The sequence below is a fragment of the Clinocottus analis genome, unplaced genomic scaffold (genome assembly GCF_023055335.1).
Source record: "Clinocottus analis isolate CAN_PGR_092001 unplaced genomic scaffold, fCliAna1.0.p SCAF_8, whole genome shotgun sequence".
Classification (NCBI taxonomy): domain Eukaryota; kingdom Metazoa; phylum Chordata; class Actinopteri; order Perciformes; family Cottidae; genus Clinocottus; species Clinocottus analis.
In genome coordinates, this window is record NW_027176240.1 from 7,580,297 (window position 1) to 7,603,471 (window position 23,175).

Here is a 23,175-nt window from a genome sequence, read left to right on the forward strand (position 1 = left end):
TGTGGCCACTAATCCCATAGAAGTGACACACACACACACACACACACACACACACACACACACACACACACACACACTGGTGTGAGGGAACAGAGATAGATGGGCAGAGACTCAGCGTGGTCCGATGTTTACAATTAGAACTGGCTCACATGCAAGGGGCCACGAGCTGCACATAAAGTAAAACGCATTAATTTCTCAACTGTTGGTTAATTTAGTGATTAAGAATGTAATTATCTCAGTGGTTGGCAAACTGAGATCATTTAATTCTGCATCCAAGAACAAGCAAATTCAAATTGAATAACCTGTAAATCTCGCAGTTTAGCACCAATGTCTGCTTTACTTTCAGCCTGCAGTGTTTTCAATAATCACTCATCAAAAGTTAACTTACTTACCACCGACATGGGAGTGCTACAGCAGTTAAATCCTCTCCTCTAACTCTACAAAGACAGCATTTATGAAAAGCATATTTACCGAAATGTCAGACAACTCTTTTCTTCCAACCAACTCATTTTTTAGTGCCAACAAGTGGTGAACTAACACCACGGTTTCTTTTAAACAACCCTTTTTCTCAACAAATGGACAACTTCTCTTTTTCAGAACTAATGTTCATACAGTTCAAGCTGTCATGAATTGTTTCTATAATACCATATCATTTATATTGTTTATAGTGTCTTTTACTTGATTGCAGACATTGATATTATGGATCATTTATTCATTAAAGCGGCGGGAAGCGCTTCAGGTTGTGTAATGCCTAGTGCTGTCCAGCAGGGGGCGGTGTTGAACAACTATAACGGTGTGCTCGGTGGGCGTTAGGACAGCAGAGCAGACCCTCACATAAAGAATGACGTCAGACTATAATCTGAGAAAATGACACATACACCTGAAGTGTTTATTGTTTGCTGCTCAGTAGAGGAACGGCTGAGCAAAGCCTCTCAGTTTTATTGTTGTTTTGGTTCGTGGTGGTGACTCTTGTGAGGTGGGTTGCATTTTTCAGGCGGCGCTTTCGGCCCACTCATCCTCTCAGAGGCCAGAAAACAAACAAACAACAACAAAAATGTCATCGGTGAATTATTAATGCTCAAATGGTGAAGCATGTTTGTTTTCTTCTCCCTATGAACCGTATTTACCTCTTTAACAGCAACTTAAGGTTTTAAAAAGTTTCTCAAAATCCATTTTCTTTTTGAAGTTATTTTTTTAATGACTCCGAAAAAATCAAAGTGAGAATGCAATTAAAACAGCTTGTTATAAACAGCCATAAAGGGATTTTTATTAGGCTCTGACTTCATCAATAAAATCTCTCAGTTCAAATGTTAACCCAAAACATTCGTCTCCGCCTCACAACTTATAGGTTGAAATCTTCAAAGTCGTGTTTTCATTACCCAGCGTGAACGGGGCACAACCTCAAAGCAGTTCTTATATTACTGTGCTTGTAAAGAAAATGAAATGATAACAGACAATATTTACTCTTTACAATGGTTTGAACAGGTTACAGTGGTGTAAATAAACACAGCACATTTAGGATTTGTACAAATGGCAGAAACATTGAACGACTAATCGACACAGCACTAACAAACACTTTCCATCGGCGAGCAGTTACTCTGAACACTTCCAAACCTAGAGAAGCATTAATTCTGTACACGCAAAGCAACGCAGGTGAGCGGTGCTTTACTGACTTGTCATTCTGCAGTGGTGAGGAGATAAGCACTGCAATTGGAGACATTTTGAAATATATATGAAAAGAACTCTGCTGTAATGTTTTTACCTGTTCAATCCCTCCTTGAACAGCAAAAACAACAGCAAATAACACAAAGGAAATTCAACTCAAGGAGCAAAGCCGAGCTCTGGATCTGATGAACGATGCTGTGAATACATAAATAATCTCACAGTTCAAGAATATCAAACCCATACAAAATCAAAATGGAATGTTACGAAGGCAAAAAACAACAACACAAAGACGAGACAGACTCCGGTGAAACTTGTTGTTGGACGCGGTCGAGGGGAAGCTCGGAGAAGCTCACAGCGCTGAAGTCATCCCGCTTGGCTCGAGCGCTCGAGGACAAAGTGGGCGTGAATGATAAACATACAAACACCAGAGCTAGCGTTGAATTATTTGGTGTTGGTGTAATTCTCTGGAACACAATCAGTCTGTCGAATCTGTTGAGGCTCCGCAGCGTCTGCCAGAATCAGGAGGTGGAGCGTCCAACATATGCCGCGATCGATCCCGTAATAAACACGCCGTGTGAGGGTTTAATTGGAGTCCACCGCACTCAATTTAAAAAAAAAAAAAAAGATTTGATTAATATTGACTATTTTTTAGCACCACGGATAGAAGAGATGTATTTGGTATGGAATACCTCACCAAAATATGAACAAATGAATAAATGACTATCGCCCACAAGCCACACTGACAATGTGCCGGGTTGCCGATCATTTCACTTCACTTCACTAACTTTTTTGCACTTAAAATAGTCAAGCAACTTAACCGGTTATAAAAACATCCTGTATTTCAGCATTTCGTTTGAGAAAAGGTATAAAAATCAGCGGAAGAATGCAAAAGAAATAGTCCTAATCGCTCCATGTTTCCTCTTCTTCTCAACTTTTCCGTGTGGGAAAAACCCACTCTTGATGAGCGTCCTGTGCACAAACTGGTGATAACGCAGTTAAATAATTAAATAGATAAATAGTTCATTGGTACCTGAGTGAGGACAACAAAGCACCTTTTAGAGGCGTAGCACCGAGGTGGGATGTCAGCCCCATTTCACTAGAAACTCTGTGATACTTCCATATTGTCCAAAAGGTCTTCCAGAGTCTCAGTAATTAGTGCAAATAAAGAAACTCTCCGTGTGTTGGTTTGAGATCTACACGTCCGTGACGTCGAGAGCTCAGCAGTCCTTCTTTGGTGGTCTGTAGGGCAACATTGGCACAGGTCTGAAACGAAAGCATGCACACATTGTGAGGACAACATGGTAAGTAACTGTGTGTTCATTCAATCAGCATCACGAGTGATTCATATTAGCCTGAAATACTCATTTGTTTTATACACTGCAGTATATACAAAGGCTAAATATCTCATTTCAGGCATCTCGTTGGGTTCATGTGATGGAAATTTACCATTTTGGCCTCATGTCTGAATAACCACGAGTCACTTAAAAGTCACAACGGACTGACTGCAGTCACATTTCTATTGAACAGAATGTGGTGGAAATAACGTAAAGGCTCCAACAGCGTCTCATGCATACTGAACATGTCTTTCAAAAACCAGGACACACTGCGAATGAGTCAATTTTAAGTTGCAGAGGACGGCTTCTCTGATTAAAAATAGATTTCTTTCCCCACACGGTGTGGCGCAAAAGGCGTAATACAAGCAAAATAAACCTGCGTAGAAATAAAGCCACCACTCGAATGAGACTCGCGCCGACTGTATGGAAATTGTGAATATCCAGCAAAACACTTTACATTCAACATGTGGGCATGTATAAATTTAGCGAGCGTCGCGAGAGTCTAAAAGTTGATGAGATTGATGGCAAAACGTGTCATGAGAAGTGAGAAAAGAGGGCGAGTGTCCCTCATGCTCACGATGGCCATTGGAAAAATAACTCCATCGGTGATGCAGCCTGCGACTGACTGACCAGAAAACACTTCTCTCCCCTGACACCCCCACCCCCTCCCTCCTTCCCCCCCCCTGCAGGGCTTTCTCTTGTGCACCAGGTGCCAGCGCCGTGGCTCCTATCATGAATAAAGCAGCGACCGGACGTTTACGTAATGGACACGTAATCCATCACTTTCAGCAGACAGATGAAGCCAGCAACGCGACGTGCTCCGTGTGCGAATAGGCCGACGGGGACGTGGGATTCCTGTCACGTCGCACTGACCTGCTGGGTAAAGGGATGGCGGGCGGAGGCCTGGGAACAGTGGGGATAGGTATGGGGAGGGGCCCAGTTCCTGGGACGCGGACCCCCGCTGCCGTGAAGCTGTGACCCAGCCGGGAGCTCCTGCCCAGGGGGTCTGCAGGGAGGGGCTTCTGTGGTGGACTGGGTTTCTCAAAGTCCTGAGGAGGAAAGTCAAATTTAGTCAGTCAGATTGATGCAGTATGCACGCTTCCTTTAATGTGTCTTTCAAATGAAGGAGAGCCGATGCATGGTCAAGCGTGTGTCTTCTCATGAACTGATTCCAGATGCAGATCAGACCTGTACTCAATTATTATTGAAGCAGCATTAATTCACAATAATTTAAAAAAAAAAACACAACAAATCCCATTACTCTTATCTTGAGACACGTTCCATGGAAACATGAATAGTATATCATGTCGCCTTTTACCTCCCTCGGAATATGGATTAGCTGTAAAGCCGCTATCTGGAGACAAAGACAGACACGTTTCACTAGAGGGCACTGTGTTATCAGTTTCTTCTCTGAATCCCCACAGCCGACAGGAGATAAATCCCAAGCCTCCCCCTCCTCTTGTCTCCGCCACCTCTGTGGCAGTGTTGTGTGAGTGTAGAAGGTTATCTGCATGAGGTGCCATCATGTGTTACTAATCTACAGCAAGGAGGCGAGGCAGTGATAAACATCTGCTAGCGGCAGCCCGGCTACTGTCACACACGCACACATACGAGCTCAAAAACTCCCCGACACCACAACACACTCCGAGGGATACACGGACAAATGGAAAACAATATGCACAGAGAGAGAGAGAGAGAGAGAGAGAGAGAGAAAAGAGTGTTTCTAACTTCATGCATGGGTGAGACTTAGAGAGCTGGAAGGTTTAAAACATTCATGAGTGCAGTGAAGACGTGACTGACTTTGTCACATCAACATGCAGCCTCGTGGTTATGAACCTGTGAGCGTTCAGTGCTGTGACTCAGAGGGCTCAAACGCAGCAATGCTGCACGTCAGCAGAACTTTGCATGGAGGAGATTTCTATCCTAACGTATAACACGACTTTCACTATATAGCCAAAAGAATCAAGACAACCCTGTTCACATACTTTGGTGGTTTGGGCCCTTTTGCTTCCAATAAGGTCAATCTTTGTGCTAAAGCAAGCAGTGATATTTTGAGATAGCTGCAACCCTTTTTTGTTTCAATATGTCTATCCACGACACACCAGGGACAAAGAAAAACACACACTGAGCCCTGACCGCAACACCATCTAACACCTTTGTGATAACTTTTGGAGTGTCAACAAACACATATGGGCGAATTGTTGTGGTCACGACAGAAAAATTGGTGAAAACAGCATCACACTTTGCGACAGCCCGAGCTGGAATCCTCAAATCGTTTGTTTTGTCCGACCAACAGTAGAAGAGAACCAAAAGATTTGCATTTAGGCAAAGAAAACCAGCAGAAATTGACATTTGAGCATTCAGAACAAGACGATTTGACACTTTTACATTTTTTCTTAGATGATCAAGGATCTTTTTTGATAATCAATGATTATAAAAAACAATGATTATCAAAAAAGTTGCCGGTTTCTAATTTTCCCGATTGACTAACCGACCAATTATTTCACTTCTAAATCAACACAGATCTCACAAATTAAGAAATAACTTGAGACATAACATATGTGAAAGCTACATTTCTTCCACAGTATCACACTATATTATAATGTCTATTTACTTGTAGTCATTAAAAAAACAAAGGCAGCAATTCCCTCGTGCACTGTAGCAGCCTCTTCACTGAGAGAATTACTTTCACTCACTCAAAATGTTCAAAACTCTCTGCACACATCGGCCCAAAGCCTTTCTGTTGCAGTTAATACCACAAGATGCCCCACAGAGGTTGAAATGTTACGGCGCTTTAATCAGATCGAGCTCCGTTTAGGGCCGAGCAGGATTGTTGTTCTCTGAGTCTGCATCTCGGCCCCGCGTGGGTACTGTGCGTATACTTGTTGAGAATCAGGGGTTAAGAAAAGTACACTGCCACGAACAGAGCATCTCACAGCCGGCTTCGGCAAAGTGGAGAACAACACACAAAGAGCGCTGTGTTTCTTAAAGGAGTGCCCAGACAAAAGCAAAGATGTAAATGGGAAGATGCATCCACTCGAACGCGAACAACAATCCAGGACCCGCGTGCATTGTACTGCCGCCGCTGGCAGACGACTTTCCACTGTAAGTGCTGTTCTTGCTGGTGTTCACACGTCTTAATTCAGAATGAAAGATTGCACCGTCCTCGTTGGCTGGAGACAGATCTATGAGCCTTGGGCCGTCAAGCACCTTTTCAAACCCTCCAGAGGAGACTGAAACATGCGTGGTCGTCTGGCCAAAAGCAAAGCTATTTCTCAGTGTTTCTGAAAGGATGACATTTTGAAGAGGGATTTTTTTTTTTCTTCTTTCTTCCACCTCAACAGTGCGATGCCGCAGTCTGCTTTTGCAAAGCACCCAAAGAGGGTTTGAAGCGTGTTTGCTTCACATGTGTTTGACAGGTTTCTGATATGTATTTTTCAAGGTGAGAACAAACAGGTCTGTTTGTGAAAATTCTCCACTCTCACACTGTTTTCTTTTCATGTCGCAGATGCAGGATAGGCTTTATCCCCCTGGAAACCACTCAACATTAATGGGCTGCAATTGGGACACAGAATAGAGCATGTTTTTTATTTTTTTATTTGTTTTAAATGAGACATATTGGCACAGACAGCAGGGGAGGTTGTGTCAAGTATTGCAATGAGCGTGTAATACACTTTCTGTAGCAGGATTGAGTTCCAGTACGTCCTCGCTGGCCTGTTATTAAATCTCAACAGAGCCACCTCCTCGGTTTCTGACCCACAGGTGCCATCTCTACCCGCTCCATCTGTTTCATTACAGCGGAATGAGCTAACGGATTTTACTAGGTAGCGGAGCTTCATTGTTTTAGCACGTCGGCTCATGAAGCCAGCGCTAGCCCCTCGGCTAAAGTGCATCTTTCGTTGGCACACGTTCATTTCAATCAGGGCTGATATGCCTGATATGGGAAAAAACATTCAGGATTGAATACGATACCAGTTGTTTCTGCTGCTGTGTGGGAGAGGAAGCAGTCAGACCCTTCACTTCAGGTCTTACCAATACAACTATGTACAAACTACTCAGAAACAACTGGAAGTCCTGCATTTCAAATCCGACTTAAAGGTCCTCTATACACTATTTAGAGCATTAGCACATCAGCAAATAACTCTTTATGTAAATATATAGTGAAGTAATGTTTACCTGAGCAGAAAATGTGTGTTGTAATCCGAGACTCTTGTGCTTAAGTGCAATACATTAGTTAGTTCCCAGCACGGCTGCTGCTCACCTGAATGATTAACCTTGGAGCTATGAAAATGTGATTTTCTAAATCCTATTGCTTTACATCTGGGATTACGTTATCCTCTTAATCCAACAGTGTGAAAGTGTCACGTTACAAAGCCAAGGTCTTCCTATTTTGTTAAAGCGGCACGCGTCTGGACATTTTCTTCTGAGCCCCCTGCTGGTATCAGGACATCAGGATTTGGATGCACCACCAAATCCACCAGACGGATGGATTTAGTATCCCCGCTGCATCCAATACTGCCGGCTCAGCAGAAAGCAGCGCCTTACTCAGGAGCTGGGTCACAGGGAGGGAGACGGATTGAATTTGGCTGTCGATATGTGGGAGAGCAAGACGACCGCAGTGCAGAAATGCAGTGAGTTCCGGTATCCTACGCTTCGCTTTACAAAGCAAGTATGAGACCATTAACTGCAATTTGCATATATTTTTTATTACTGCAGACCCTTTTCTAAAGAGTAGCTGTTCAGATGCATTTCCTACTGTCCGTTTTCTGTCAACTTCAGTGTTAAAATCATGACACAAAATGAGCAACTGTTTGTCTTTTCAAGCCGACGCGGACGAGAAGTCCTTCAAGTGATTTAAGAGAAATGTACATCTGAATATCTACATTTCCATAATTACCGGGAAAGCTTCCTCAGCTGAATGATATCATGTGATACAACAAAAAGCTCTATAAAAAAAATCTTCGGAGATTTGTTTTGTTAACATCACGACTCATTCCGCAACCTCTCCATTTTGTTTGTTGCTTTGCCTTTCTATTTTTTGTTTTGTTCTGTTTGTCTCTGTCCTACGTAAAGCGTCTTTGAGCATTTAGGAAAGCGCAGCAGCTGACTAAAATCTTAGATGTCAGAGTGTCCTTAAGGTTGAGATTTAATTAAAGAAAACGTAACATAAATGTTCACGTATTTCAGTTTCAAGTTTCTTATTCTTAAATAAAAGCGATGGCTGCCAAGAATAAACCGTCAAACCTGATTAAGAACCCTGTGGTATGGTTTAGAAATCTTCCAGGAGTAATCTACAGTAAAACATACACCGTTTGAGCTGAAATGGACTTGCGCGGTCCATTAAAGCTGTGGTCCACGTAGAAATAAAAGTCCCATTTTCAAATATTAAAAGACAATTCATGACAACGTAAAAGCTTCCAACTTTCTGTGTAACAAACCTGGTTGACTCTGTAGGATGACTGCTGGCGTGGCAGACTAAGAAAGGGGGTCACTCGAGGCGGTGAGAAAGACGTGTGGGGAGGCAGGACCTTGTGGTGGGCCGGGAGAGGAGGCAGCGGCGGCTGGCCGACACTCAGAGACACTGGCATGGGCTGGCTGATGTGTAAGGGCTGGTAGAAGGGCAGTCTGCGGAGGCTGTGCGAGTGGAAGTTGTGTGGGGGGAGAAGAGGCTCCGCACTCAGGAAGGTTGGCTGAAAAGAGGGAGAGCGGCAGTTATCTTCAGTGGTTCCATCTGCTGTGGCGGCGGGACAAACACTTTGGTCGTAGGTGTCCACTAGTCAAGGTGTTCGGAGTCAAGTTAACCAGCTCTGCTGTATTGAAGTGTCCCAGGAAGCCATGACAGTGTGACATATAGCTTGAATGCTCAATACTCCAAAATACACTAAAACATGAAAAAGGCTAGTATCCCATCATGCAGCTGGTCTATTTAGATCGTTTCTTACTGTCTTTTGTAGTTTGGGATGTCCTGACTGATCAGTGAAGACCTCTAACTCAGATGGCAAATGAGCCTCTGGTGAATTGTGATGGAGACTTTTTACTTGTTTGCTGACAACTTACAGACTACATGTTGAATATTAGATAAATCAAACAAATAATCAACACATTTATGGTTCCATAGCTGCAGCCCGAGTCTGTGATTGTAGCGCAGGCATAAAAAGCAAAAACTCCAGTTCTGCCATACAGCTCTCATTAATGTGAAATGGCTGATGGATGTCAGAAACAGTCATAAAACCGTAGAACAACTTATTAGATATGACGTTCTGAAATTGTAAAAGCCAGAGTCTGACCTCATGTCCTGACCAGCTGTTACCTCTCCGCTCCAGAACAAACGAATAACGCCTAAAATGGTCAGAAAGGATTTGGCTGGTGGACAACACACACACACACACACATGCACACACATGCACACACACGCACACACACGCACACACACACGTTCAAAGAGGGATGTTGAGTGACATCTGGACATCAGCGAGTGGCTGAAGCGGTCACCATAATACGAACAGACGGGCTGTTTTTCTGTAGTTTCTTCTCTGGTGGACAGAATACTAATCAACATGAACTGGATGAACGTGTCAGCTCAACTACGATAAAAAATATAACTTTTATACACGGTGCGGACAGAAATCGCATGCACATGCACACACTTGAGTATATGAATGCCATAGTTATGTCTTTTGTTGTGCTGATCATTGCCAACAAATTAATCAAAAGCTACTTTCTCGCTCTGCCTGAATCGATCAACTCTGCTGCCTACTCATTAAAACAATCTTCATCACACACACACACACACACAACACATTAAAGTGGCTTAAATAACAACATCCTGGGTCTCAATTTAATGGAGCGCTCTCTCAATTACAGCTTCTGTGTCTCCCATCAACAAAAGCACCGTAATTATTATTTCTCAGAGAAAGAAGAAGAATATATATATATATATATATATATATATATATATATATATATATATATATATATATATATATATATATATATATATATATATATATATAGTGAGGCTGAATCAATTCTGAATCAATCTTGTTCTGTGAGGAAGCATGGAGGCCTGGAGGTTGGAGAGGGGATCTAATAGATTGTGATTACAAAATAAATCGAATCAAATGGACCCTGACAGAAATGAAGACACAAACACACACTTATCCAGCGATGAGTCTTAAACAAAGTAAACGTCGATACACATTGATCGCTGCAGTAACAGAAATGTTGTAGGGAGCTGCTCACCTTGTAAATGTTGGCTGTCGAGGGTTTGGGCGGAGGCTTGCGCTGTGGTGTGGGTCTGTACACGGACTGAGTCCTCATGGGGCTGGTCGGCCTGTTGGCCTCCACAGATCTATCAGAGCAGCAGAAGTACTTGTGTCATGTGTTGTACACCTTGATTCACAGTACTTGTGTGTAATGCAGTGTTTGTTTTCATGTTGCTCACTTCTTTCATATTTCTTACCATTAAATATACATTACATTTCTGATATATTCCCAAAATTTAACTGGAGATATAAACTATACATTTTGTATTTCTCAAATGATCATACTGGAAAAATGGGCCTGTTTGTCCTATGTTTAAAATGTTGCTCATGAATAAGAAATGAAAAGCTTGACTGAAACAAACATTTGATTTAACATTTAAATGGTTTTACTACACTGTCAATCAAATGTGATGAAATCACACCCACACAGTCCTAATGATGCAGATTAGCCGGGTCTTTGAGCATTAAACTCTTAATAGACGTAATCTATTGATGTTTTTTTTTCAATTTTAACTTTGATCCATCCTCATTTAGTGACAAATAGTCCATGTGATAGAGACTAAATTAATTACTATGTTTTCAAGGGCTTCAAAAGGCTCAAATTATTTAGTTTTGACATTTAGATGTTAATATAATTATAATCACAACTTTAACTGTTGATGACAAATAAGTATGTTTGTGTTTCTCAGCTCATCACAATTGCAATTACAAAATGATTCCCCTGTTTATAAATATTACTGATATACACAGTTCAAGATTATTCTTGAGCTTCGACACATGCACTTTATTTGCCGAAAGTAGACATTTCAGGTAATGAAATAGATCAAAAACATATAAGTAAAGTGATTTGTGTTGAAGATAACACGTCGCAGCCAAACGGTAAGACGCTGCTTCCAGGTAACAGGTTACAGATCAGTTCTCCTTTAATGCACAAACATCCTCAACATCCTCTTCACATGCGACAGCGCCCCAATCGAACCTCACTCGCTCTGTGTTTGGTTTCGTGAAGAGACGGCTCACCTGAATTTCTCCAAGGTGCTCTTCTTATTGGTGAACAGGAGGCGCAGCAGAGTCTTCCTCCTCATGAAGATGACGATGATGGTGACCAGAAGGCTGACCAGGGTGACCAGTATTGCCACAGTAATGACCACGCTGTCGGCTGATGCCACATACGACAACACGCACATTAATACACACACACGCACATCTACAGCACAGAATGAAGGGACATAACGCAAATACCGTTACAGCTGGGTCACAATCAGCAAACACACAGTTTGTGATTCCAAAAAATGTATCGTCGCTCTTTCGAAAGCCACAGGCAGTGTAATGTGTGTAATGTGTTGCAGGGTGGACGGGGAGTTGTGTTATTATAGGAAAGTCACATGCCAGTCCAAACAACACATCAATCCAGTATCACTCGGCAAGCAAGTGATGTCTAGACGAGTGAGGACAGAAATGAAATTGTCCACATTACCTGCCAGTCTCATTGGCCCGCTGTCAATGCTACCACCGAAGCCCGCTCCCTCACAGAAGGGCGGGGCCCTGTGTGCTTCGCAGTGGCAGTTCTTCTTGTTGTTGCACACCTGCAAACAAAGGTTGGCACATGTTTAGTTACATGTTACATTGATACTTCTTTTATGGTATCGACAGCATTTGCATCAGCTAAACCCCAGATGTCCATGATGTATTGGTTTATCGCAAAGAACAAGATGGAAACTGAATTGGTTTATTTTTTCAGAAATAAACCTCTCTCATTCTGTTAGTCCAAGTGACTTCTAATCCACGAGGACACCGGCTCTGCATGCGTGTGTACTGAGAGCCGTAATAGATAAAACGTGTGCATGGGAGAGTCCATCCCGTAAAGCCTCAGGTCTCCAGTGCGGCGGTTCGATCCAGGAGGATTCCCTGGTGGAGTAACGCAGTCCAGCTGTCAGTTGGAGGGAGGATGGAGGATGGAGGATGGAGGAGGATGGCAATGCGGAGGGAGATGTGCAGCTGTGGGGGATTTACATTTAGCACAGACGTGCAGTCAAGTGCCTTCCCTGCCTCCTGGCCATGGACACTCCTTCGCACCGAGTGACAGGGTTAGGAGGCACTTGGGGGGCTCAGAGGGAAGTATGACTTTGCGCTTGTGCGTGTGTGTGACTGGGAAATGCTACAAGAGCATCGTAAATTCAATCTCTTAATTTTGTAACAAGGACACGATATCTGAAAGAACACTCAAGACTCATTGAATGTGACATTAATATAGTCACCTAATTCTTTAAAATCCTTTTAAACTAAAGTTGAACCCAAAAAGCAAATATACAGAGACAGATTATATCAACTCTATGCATATTTCTAAAAGTAATTTATCGATGTCTGAGGACGTCTAAACATATTTAAACTGTTAATAAGATGGAACTGCAATCAGTCGCTGAGACACTATATCTTCCGTTTCTGACAGTAGAATATTTTATATATCAGAAAAGATTAAACTTTCTGAAGATGTCTCATTGATATGAGCATACGGTATAGAAAAGCAACAAACATTCAGAAGATACTAATGTACTTAACGATGCCTGGCGGGATAAAGTGAGTTGAGTATTTTTCCAGTCAGGTCTCGTACTGTGAGGTGTTTGAGAAAATGACAGACAAATTGATTTGGCAGATAGTTCTGCAGCAGAGGAAGATGCAGATCAAGTCCACACTTTCAATGGAAAACCATTTCTCTACACTCTAATTATCTTGCAAAGTATTTTCTATGTGATTATTTGTTATTGCAGTGAGCCCATCAACTGGCAGCTTTGTTGTTGACCATAACTGTGTTATTTTTGATGGACTGATTTGGTTCGAGGGTGTTTGGTCATTTGCAGGATAATCAGAAAAAGTTGAAGAATTCTACACTTTTTGAATCACAGGTTTGGCTCCTTGGATATAACCTCTGCCAAGTAAATAGTTTACTCACTAGACACTGGCGAGTGTTCGATTCTGAAAGCTAAGCAACAAAGTAAATAAAACATAAATGTGCTGTTGAAATATTGACAATAAAATACCAAGAGAGAAGGGTGATCATTTCTTGGCAGGAAGTGTTACTTTTATGTTGACCTAACAATTGTGGTTTCTCCCTGAAGTGATGCATTGAACAGTCTCTCATTGTAGAGCCAGAAGATGATGAACAACCGCTTATGTAGACCATAAATGATGCTGCTAAGTGGGATTGATTTAACCTCCGTTGGACAATGAAGATCAATTGTATAAAATGGGAGCATCTGTCATAACTCACAGGCTGTGAAGTAAATACACTGTTGCTCCACTATTGCGTGCAATTATAGGGGAGTAAATGAGTCCTGATTGTGTTCAGTTGGTCAAACACTAACTAAATAGATGTACACAGAGGCCTCAACGATGTGTTGCACTCTTTCACAGGCTGCAGTGTAATATTCAACACAACATATTAAGCTTGTGGATGCTCTGTACTCACCCCACGTCCATTGCACTTCCCAGAGCACTCATGCACACCGAAGATGCTGACATTCTGGCACCGGCGATTCATGCACACCTTTAGAGAGAAAAGCATCATTAGGTATTCATAAGAGGTATATAAAGATGAACACAAAAACTGAGAAGAAGTGTGAACTGTTGGATAATATATGTCATGTGTGTGCACAGGTTTAGTAGCCAGACTGAGAATGCTGCATGTTCTCTACTCAAATAGGAGAGTAAGTTGAACAAAATCAAGCAACAGTTTCTCCCCCTGGCCCCAATGTATTCCTTGTCCGGGCCTTTTATACAGAACAGCGGGGCAGACTAACAGCACAACAGTCCCGCCTTCAACACACTGTGTAAAAGATGCTTTAGAAACACAACACGCCGCTCCAGTGAAGCCATTTTAGCCATGAATAGAGACACTGTCCTGCATTTTTCTTCTGATCTTCCTTCAGAAAGACCACAGATCAAGCACTTTAGAATGATAACGATTGGTGGACTACCGATCAGGGCGTCGTTGAAATACACGGGGAATGCCACATATCATTTTGAAGATTGATACAAAGTTTTGTTAACGACAGAAGTAGACATGTTTATTAACTGTTTCACCGACATAACTGTTTTGACTGATTAACGCTATCAGTTTAACAGTTAAAAGAAATATACTGTCTATAAAAAGCTGTCACTAACATGACAATAGCTGGTCCAACTTAAGTAAACCTTAGCCACAGCTGTTGCTAACCCCCTCGACTTCAATCAATATGTGGCAAGCGACTATGGCTTCAGTCTGGGAGACTTCCTGGGAAAGTGTGTTCATGTGTTCACGACAATTCAAGCAGAATTGTCGGACTCAGTCGCCGGTTTTCCGCAGCTAGTTGTAACTCATATTTTTTAGCCAGGTTGTTTCAGCTTAGCGACATATTTGCCACTTTCATTGGTTAACGGTCAATGATCGGTTAACAAGGGTCAACTATCGGTCAAAACTAGCATCCCTCAACTGGAGTGATGTTTGATGAACATGCTGAACGAGACTTAGGAAGCTGCAACCACACATAGCACAGCTGTTGCTTTTATTCAGAAAACAAGGCCTGTATTAGTCAAAGCAGTTTTGGGCTTTCATCTTTCTCAAATTGCCGCTGCTGTGTGGGCCAAGCTAACGTAATGCCCTGATAAGCATGGGAAATAAAAACCCACCTCCAGGCCGGCGGCGTTTCTAAATAGTGTGTGGAGCTCACTCACATGTTGCAGAGACAAACCACCATTTTGCACACAAAGCTCAAAGGCTTTCTAGTTCCAAGGGAAAGGCTCTTCAGGTAACTGACAAGGCGTATGAGGACTTGGAGGTTCCACAGTAAGCTGAACAAGTCTGACAGCACATTGTATAAAAATAGTTATTTTTCAAGCACAACCAACCCCTCACACATTCAGCATTTCAGAAGCTAAATCCAAAGCTGCGAGAGGTTTGGCCAACTATCCAGTGGTTAGAATTACTGAGGAGACACCACGGGATCTGTAAAGGAGCAAGTTTGGTTGAAGCCTGTGTAATATGTTCTGTGTTACAGGAAATAGTGAGACAGGACAATGTCTTGCACATCTGGTTTTTGTAAATTTCCATGTGGGAGAACCAGAAGGGCTTTTGTGTGGAAGACTCCTCAGAGTATTTACTCTCACTACATCGCTGTTCATGCCCTTGAACAACATTTCACCTGCTACCATCAGGAGAGTATCAAGGCCAGTGAACACTTCATTAATGAAGTTCTACACAAGGAACCAAACTTCCAAAGTCTCTACAGCTGCAATATAGTTGCTACACAAAAATTCTGTTAATCATTTTACCTTTTGATATAAAGCAGCAGAGGAAGTTGCCACATGCCCTCACCGTCACTTCCCATTACCAGCATTGCTCTCACAACCAGTTTGCCATCAATGCAGGACTGAGAACAGATCTTGTAACCTCATATGGAGAGACAATTAAGGAGGCAAGTGCTGCAGGCCAAAGCTCTTTTCCTGCCTCATTCTTGGCAGACAAAAGCCTTGATGTCACTGGTGTGGTGAGAGAGGTTTTGATGGCAGCACATAGAAGGAGAAAAGTTGAGAGGCACACCTAATAAAATCCTGGGTTGCCACAAGGGCCTTGTCCAGCCTGCGGCATGATGTGTATAAATGGATCACTGGATTCACTCAGAAGCTAACTTTATTAGCCCTTTTCTTTTGGAAGGACAACCAGTCTCACCATGTCTTTGCCCTGTACTCTTTACTCAGCACCCAAAGGAATATTACAATCGGCTCATACAGTTATCAGCCTTCAGGGGTCTCAAAAGGACAACTAATAGCTGCAATACATAACAACCCAACAGCTACTTCATAAGCTATGGAAAGCACATTCATCTTGTGAACGACCTGAAAACAACAGGGATGACCTCTATATGACAGAAGCGTTTACATTTCTGGTTTACACAATACTTGGTCACATGTGATTTAGTATAGCTCTAGCAACACCTATACAAAAGTGAGTCTTGAGCAGTGTCTGTGCTACTGGTCCCTTTACACATTAAATAATAAACTGACCACTCACCGTGCCATCGCCACACTTTGTACCAGCCAGCACCAGTCCAGGATCAGGCATGTCGTCGCCCAGATAAACATGCGTTCCCCGACACAGAATACGCCCTCCTTCTTGTAGCGGGATGTTGGTTTCAATGGAAACAGCATTCGTTCCGATCACTGGCCGGGTGGCTCCTCCCTGGCACTGAATTTTACCACACTTTGCATCCCTGCATATGCGTGCAAACAAGCATTAAAAGACCCATTATAAAACACTGAATCAATAAAGCTTCTAACATAAAGGCCTGTCAATCACAGGCAAAGATAAGTAACTGTACAGTCTGAAAGACTGCTGAAGAAAGATGTAGTGCTTAAGTCCTACGGTTATTAAAGCAATTACTTCAGTTAACAAAGAGCTTGATTACAGAATTCACCCAAAGGGAGAAGGTCTTTAGAACAATTAGCTGACAAGAATAGCGTGAAATGATTCATGAACACTTTCCTGGATGGATATTAAGCCTCTATCTTCCTGAAATTACATTTTCACCCGTGTAAACTTTTGTTTGAAGATCACGTGTCAGATTCCACAACATAATGAAGATTGCTAATGACACCACTTAAGCTAATCAGTTGTGTTCTGCGCAGTCATTTCTCTGTACCTCTACTACATCAGTGGAGCTGCAGAGTCTTACCTCGCATCACATTTGGCAAAAGAGCCTTTGGAGTCCTTCCCACAATTCCCGTAAGGATCCCCTGCAGAGTTGACTCGCTCGAAGCATATCCCAGGAGCCGGCTTGGCTCCTACACGTAAAAACAAACAAAGCAAAATACAAAATAAAACCACCAAAACGAAGTCAAGGATTTCACTTCCTAAAGTGAAGATGATGTACACAGTCAATCTTCTTAGTAGCTGTTGATTTACCCGGTCCCCAGAGGGTGATGCATTGCTGCTCATGAGTCTGACAGATGCCGTTGTAGCAGTAGCCTTCAACGCTGTGGCAGGCGTGCCCATCATGCAGATACACGTTGGCTGGGCAGTAAGGGATGGCACCAGTACAGAACTCTGGCAGGTCACAGGAGTTACTGGTCTCTCGACACAAGGTGCCAGCCGGTTTCAGCTGTGAACACGTACAGTACGGTGAGCTCTTTGGGACGTGGGATCTGCAACATGACGGACTTTACCTGTCTGTTAAAGTCAATGTTTTTGGTTCAATATTCGGTGATGCCTATATTCAAATGTGAGAGTACTGCTACAGACAAAACAGTAACACTTGTGCGATATTTGTAATGGCATCCCATCAATATTTTATGGTGTTATTATATATACACTATTGATGCGACTAAATATACATATTATTTGGTGTTCACTTCCACGGAAGCAACTCCACAACTCTTCAGTCCTTATTGACAATGGTCCAAAAAGACAATTGTATTTGCAAAATGAACTACACATTTTGAATTCCTTTAAACATACAGTTTCCCCTAAATGTCTTCTGGCTCCCATCATTTTTAAACAACCATTTATTTTTGAGCTTTATACATTATCTCTGCAGTTTTAAGATCAATACATTTTTAAGGATGTCAACTAATAAGAAATGTGTTGGTTAGTTTGAAATAATCCACTAGATTTACAATTTTTTTTACAGCTCTCTTCTGGAGCATACAATTGGATTAGTGTTGGTTTTAGCATGTGTTTCCCCCCAACAAATGTATTAAGTACAGTGAAGTTGCTTTAAAATGGAAATCTGTGCAGTCTGTGTGGACTTCATGCATTCAATCATCTTTAGCAGCGTTTCCTCTTCAAACAGAGAACACACATGTGAGATGATTAGTAAAAAAGATTTTTCTGTCGAACCTAAAACCCCTGATAACTTTCTGCAATGCAACTTGAGAACTTGCCCATAATTACAATCTACCTGTTGAGGTAAAATATATAAACTTGGAATGAACTGACCTGCGATATTAAATTATACAAAAGGGCACGCTATTACAAGTCTCTTAATAACCTACCAAGGTTTCAGACAGTTTTGGGTCTAGGATTTTGGTTTTGAAATGAAAAATGTTCATCTCCGCAGAATGAAGCTTTTCAAGAACTTTTTTAGCTATTAAAAAGGCAAAAGTGCATTAAAAATGTAACACAAAGGTCCAAAATGTAAGAGAAATGAGTGAGAGAGACCTGCATGAAAAGTCTTACCCTGCAGTCTTCACAGCACTGTCCATGTGCGCAGACGGCGTCCCCCTTGAGGGTGCATGTGGTGGCATTGCAGCATGGGTTCATACATTCCTGGGATAACGGTAAGAAAACAAAATAGTTCACAACATGTGGACCTGATCATCGCTCAGGAGTTTCTCTCCCAGCTGGTTGCCTGCCAGATCAAGACTTCCAGGTCAAAGGAGTGGACTTCCTGTCCGGGGAGTCACGCCTATTCCTCTTTGACCTGGAGACCTTTGAATTAAGACATTCTTACTGAAGCTCATATGTTCTAGATTTGGAAATTTTGGAGACCTTTAGACTCGAAGAGGAGTGTGTTTAATGATGATGACCATGAGCCATGAGGCAGAGGAGCAAAACATATAAATTGTGTGTAGCTGTTGGGAAGGTGTGTGTTAAGATCCTGAACTCTGATTTGATGTAGATAGTGGAAACAAAGTGGCAGAGTTGACTGTCAGGGCATCTTGGATAGGGGCGGGAGTAGGGTTTGAAAGCCCTTAAGAGGCAGAGATTGTAGTCACTTCAACACAATGACAAGATCGGCTGGCTGCTGGCAGAAAACGGAAAGAAGAGAGAGGATGCATAAGGAGAAGTCGAAAGGGGAGTAATGCTGTAAAAGACTTCAGGGAGGGTGTTGCAATGTTTATCTTTTATTGGACGCCAAAACCCATCAGCTTTGTTTTCCAAGTAGTGGCACACGCGGGCACTATCACATAGAACACAACTCTCACTATCATTTATCTTCTTTCAACGTGGCTGTTTTGCTTCTGGGGCTCTAAGGTAATGACAAGATGAGTCGAGGGCTGGGAACTGGAGGCAGATGGTTTGGAGGGCGTCTAATTTTCAGTTGATGTGTGGTTTGGCTGTTTACCTCTCGGCCCTGACGTAAGTTGTTTAGAGAGGAGAGAAAAGGTTGTTTCATCTCTTGGTCTAAAGGGACCGGCAGATAAAACAAGCAGGCCCTCTGAGGTAACTTGTGGAGGTTATGGAAGGGCAAGCTGGCAAAGATGGAGTTGGCAAATGTAAATCATCCATTTGATTCGTTGGTGGTCCAACGCAATGACTGGCCTAAAACACTATCTGAAGTTGCCTGTAAATGATTGAGCCCAATTGTTATGACACCCCTGACTAAATAATCAAACACCTTCTTGAGTCAGTTTAAAGAGTTAGTTTAGCTACAAATTACAAAGACTGAAATGCCCACTCTCTTTCTCCAAAAACAAAGCTCTGGTAAACACTGTTTAGGGAGGGACGCAGGATCCATTTTCAATCTGGTTCTGGGTGAGCAAAACAACCAGATTTGTTACGTTGGGTTCCCACTGGATGCGGAAGTGCCGCGAAGCTCTGCGCTATGACAATTATTGGTCGTGTCTGCTCGTCGGTATTCGAATGGGTTTATAATGGAGAAGCAGAGAATCAATTTGGCCAATCTGAATGTGTGTCAGATGTAGAGCTCAAAAAATCAATTAATCAGTCGAAAGGCGAAAAAAAGCAACAACATAAAAAGCCAAATGTCCAATGGTTCCAGCTTCTCGAATGACATGATTTGATGTTTTTATCTTTCTTATACCATTATAATTTGTATTATAGGCATTAAATATTAGTTGGACAAGTAAGCATTTTTTTCACAATTTCCCCATTATCTAAAATTTTCCAGGAGCTCCATGAGCTTCGAGAGATTTTGAGTATAGATATACCCATCATCAAATCTCCACACAGCTGCCCCGGCTGCAACTGAGTGAGATCTGCTTCCCACACGGGATTCGCACTTCCCTTTACCAAGGTGCCCTACACTGTGCATGAGCCAGAGACAAAGTATGTGTGGGTGGATACATGCATCCAAGCGTGCCAAGTTCTTTGGTTGGCAAAGCCAAAGAAAGCTTATTTCAGCCTGGACCCAAGTGCATTTGTGTTTGTTTCCTTTGTCACACAGTTGGACAGTGGTTTGATTAATGGGCCTTCAGCTGGGGCGTGCCATCAGCGTGGCAGCCTGTCAAAGCACTGTTCCGCACATGTCGGAGGCTGCGAGAAGGTGTGATGTAAATAAAACACTTCTAATGGAGCCCTCGGGTGATTTGCTGAGCTTTCAGGATTTATTTTTTTTTGCACGGCAGGTTTTGATGCCTTTAAGCCGAATACCCGACGTCAATGTCAACAGAAAGTTTAACTTGAAGTTTGTTGTGCTTTGTTGGGGGCTCTGAGGGAGTTGTTGAGATTGTCAGTGGTTCTGGATGATTGCTCACAGGACAGTTGGTGTTGTTTTCTTAGGACAATAGACTTTTAAAGGGGAGTATTAGGTTAGAAAAGTGCACGGTTATGCTTTTATTTCTTCTTTACATTTGAGAATGTATATATTGATTTGAGGTGGCAGTTTACTGTCCGTAGAAATGAGAATCATAATAAAAATATGGCCTGTTGTTTGGACATTTGGGTGAAAGCAGCAACCATCGAATTCTTCTGAATCACATTAACTACACTTCACTGAATCCTGATTCACCAAAGACTCGCAATTGATCTTCTGAAGTGCTTTTGTGTTTTAAGTTTTGTTTATCCAACAAAAGCGTGTTCTGTGTTACACAATGTTTCACAAAGTTATACAGAGCTGTCCAGTTACACTCCACTGAAGCGTGTCAAGATGAAGGCCTCTGGTCTCTATCTTACCTCTGGCTCCCCGCAGTCACACTCCTCCCCATCCTCCACATAGCCGTTGCCGCACTTCTGGCCACCGTAGAGCACCTTGACCTCCGGCATGTTGTCTAGACACATGCCCACGCCTTTCTCCAGACTGGCCGCAAGGTCCTTCTTGCTGCATGTGCTGAACACTGTTGGGAATGGATACCTACAGAAAGAATGGAGGAACAAGGTTGACTGAAAGGAAGGCCATGAAAATATTTCATGACATGCCAAAATCCTACACAAAAGTGTCTTTTTACTTTTTAAGAAACCAAAAGGATCTGGAGAAAATTGGACTCAATCATTCCGATTAGACTGAACATGGACAAGGCTTTCAGTGGAAGCTCTGTTCAATTTCCTCATTCAAGAGGCCTTTTCACACAAATATAATGGTCTACTAACATTGCACTGCATAAGCTATGAGCAATAGATTTTCAATCCCACTCGATACATAAACGGTCATCAAAAGTTGAGAGAACCATTTTCTTTGGCAGCTACATTTTCAAGAGGCATATCCAGACAATTTGACTGACTGACTGGAGGTAAGAGTGTGAGAAGGGGTATGTTGAATGTGCATAACTTGTGTGTACGTGAAACCTTGATAGAGCAAAAAGCACATCATTTCTAACACATTAATTCCTGGTATCACATACCTGAAGGGCTGACTAATGTCTAATTTAGTGAGGAAAGAAATTGGATTTTGTATTGAAAACGAGAAAATGGTATGACTTTAAAGATGAAACTGTGTGATGTGCCTTTTACAGCTGTGAAGCCCGGGGGAATGGTGCTCCTGCTAGAGTGAACGTCTAAGAGTCAAGGAACCCAGGACCAGAAATAAATAGGGAGAGAGAGATGGCGATTGAAAAACAAAAATAATAAGTGAGTAAGAGAAAGAAACAGAATTATACAGAGGGGGAGACAGAAACATAACAAAAGAAACTGAGGCATGGATAAAGGGATGGAAAACCATCTAAGCATAGAACAAGGAAAGAATGAAATTATACACTAAGCCAATGCCAGCTATCTTGTTGCTTTACTTGATGTGGGGCCAAAGGGGTGCTGCGGGCCGCTAAACAACCAGGAAGAGGCCCAAAAACAACAAAAAGAAGTGCAAAATGGCTAAAAACATGCTAAAATGGACCACAAACAAACAGAAAGGAGGAACGAAATCATTGATTGCTGAACCAGAACAAGCACAAAGTGAAGTAATACAACCACAAAGAGACACAACATGACTTCAAAAAGATGTGAAGCCTTCGTTTGCAGTTGTTGTGTGTCCATTTCAGGCTGAATGTCCTGCTTTTATGTGTGTGTGTGTGTGTGTGTGTGTGTGTGTGTGTGTGGGTGGGGGGCCTTGGTCTCATAACCAATCCATGACTCTCTGGAATTTTTTCTAAACATACAGGCAGTATGACACAAAAGTCCCAGGACATACAGAACTACAACATAGTGTACAAAAGTAACATAACCAACCCTCGATCTTGTGCTAAGAAAAAAAACAGCCTCACAAAACATCCGACACAGAAAAGCAGGCTTTAGCCCACAGTCACAATGGGACATAGCCTAGCATCAAAAAGCGGACGTGGGTTGGCAGGGATCAATGGCTACCAGAGAAGATTGGCAGACATGGCACACAGTCAGGCAGCTGGTATCGAATACTTGAAGAGGTTGACATCAGACGGAAATACACGTACTTATGCAGCAATAGACGGACTGGGGTCTTCAAACGCAACAAGGCATGGAGACGGGCTGTGAAGCTTGCTGCTTGACGGGGCACATTTGTGAAAATTCAACATTACACAGAATATGTTGGCATTGGACAGCGATGAAGGTTTTGTATGTGGTGCCTTGCTTTTGCTTGAGGGGGATTTGGCTGCTGCAACTGCATATTTCGGCCTGGACATAACGATGGAAGCGTTCAATGGGGAAGAAATATACTTTTGTTTTTGTCCAAGAGAACACAGATTTTCCAGAGAGCAACAACAACAAAAAAACATCTTCTTCGAAACAG

The 23,175-nt window shown here is 42.4% G+C and overlaps 1 protein-coding gene across 2 annotated transcripts in view; it reads right to left on the reverse strand.

Moving 5' to 3' along the window:
• Positions 1 to 1,244: 1,244 nt before the first annotated feature.
• adam12b (ADAM metallopeptidase domain 12b) overlaps positions 1,245 to 23,175 on the reverse strand; it is a 71,168-nt gene continuing 49,237 nt past the window's right edge. Inside the window, exons 12-23 of one of the 2 annotated variants that reach the window (XM_068567781.1) lie at positions 21,153 to 21,330; positions 18,474 to 18,563; positions 17,202 to 17,397; positions 16,972 to 17,080; positions 16,311 to 16,509; positions 13,731 to 13,808; positions 11,742 to 11,850; positions 11,285 to 11,423; positions 10,242 to 10,350; positions 8,438 to 8,689; positions 3,873 to 4,048; positions 1,245 to 2,928 (exon numbers count right to left, since the gene is read on the reverse strand). In XM_068567781.1, the coding sequence (XP_068423882.1) occupies positions 2,883 to 2,928; positions 3,873 to 4,048; positions 8,438 to 8,689; positions 10,242 to 10,350; positions 11,285 to 11,423; positions 11,742 to 11,850; positions 13,731 to 13,808; positions 16,311 to 16,509; positions 16,972 to 17,080; positions 17,202 to 17,397; positions 18,474 to 18,563; positions 21,153 to 21,330 (1,681 nt within the window). In that variant the 3' untranslated portion in view covers positions 1,245 to 2,882. Of the gene's footprint in view, positions 2,929 to 3,872; positions 4,049 to 8,437; positions 8,690 to 10,241; positions 10,351 to 11,284; positions 11,472 to 11,741; positions 11,851 to 13,730; positions 13,809 to 16,310; positions 16,510 to 16,971; positions 17,081 to 17,201; positions 17,398 to 18,473; positions 18,564 to 21,152; positions 21,331 to 23,175 lie in introns of both variants that reach the window. The other variant, XM_068567780.1, reaches the window with a different exon arrangement.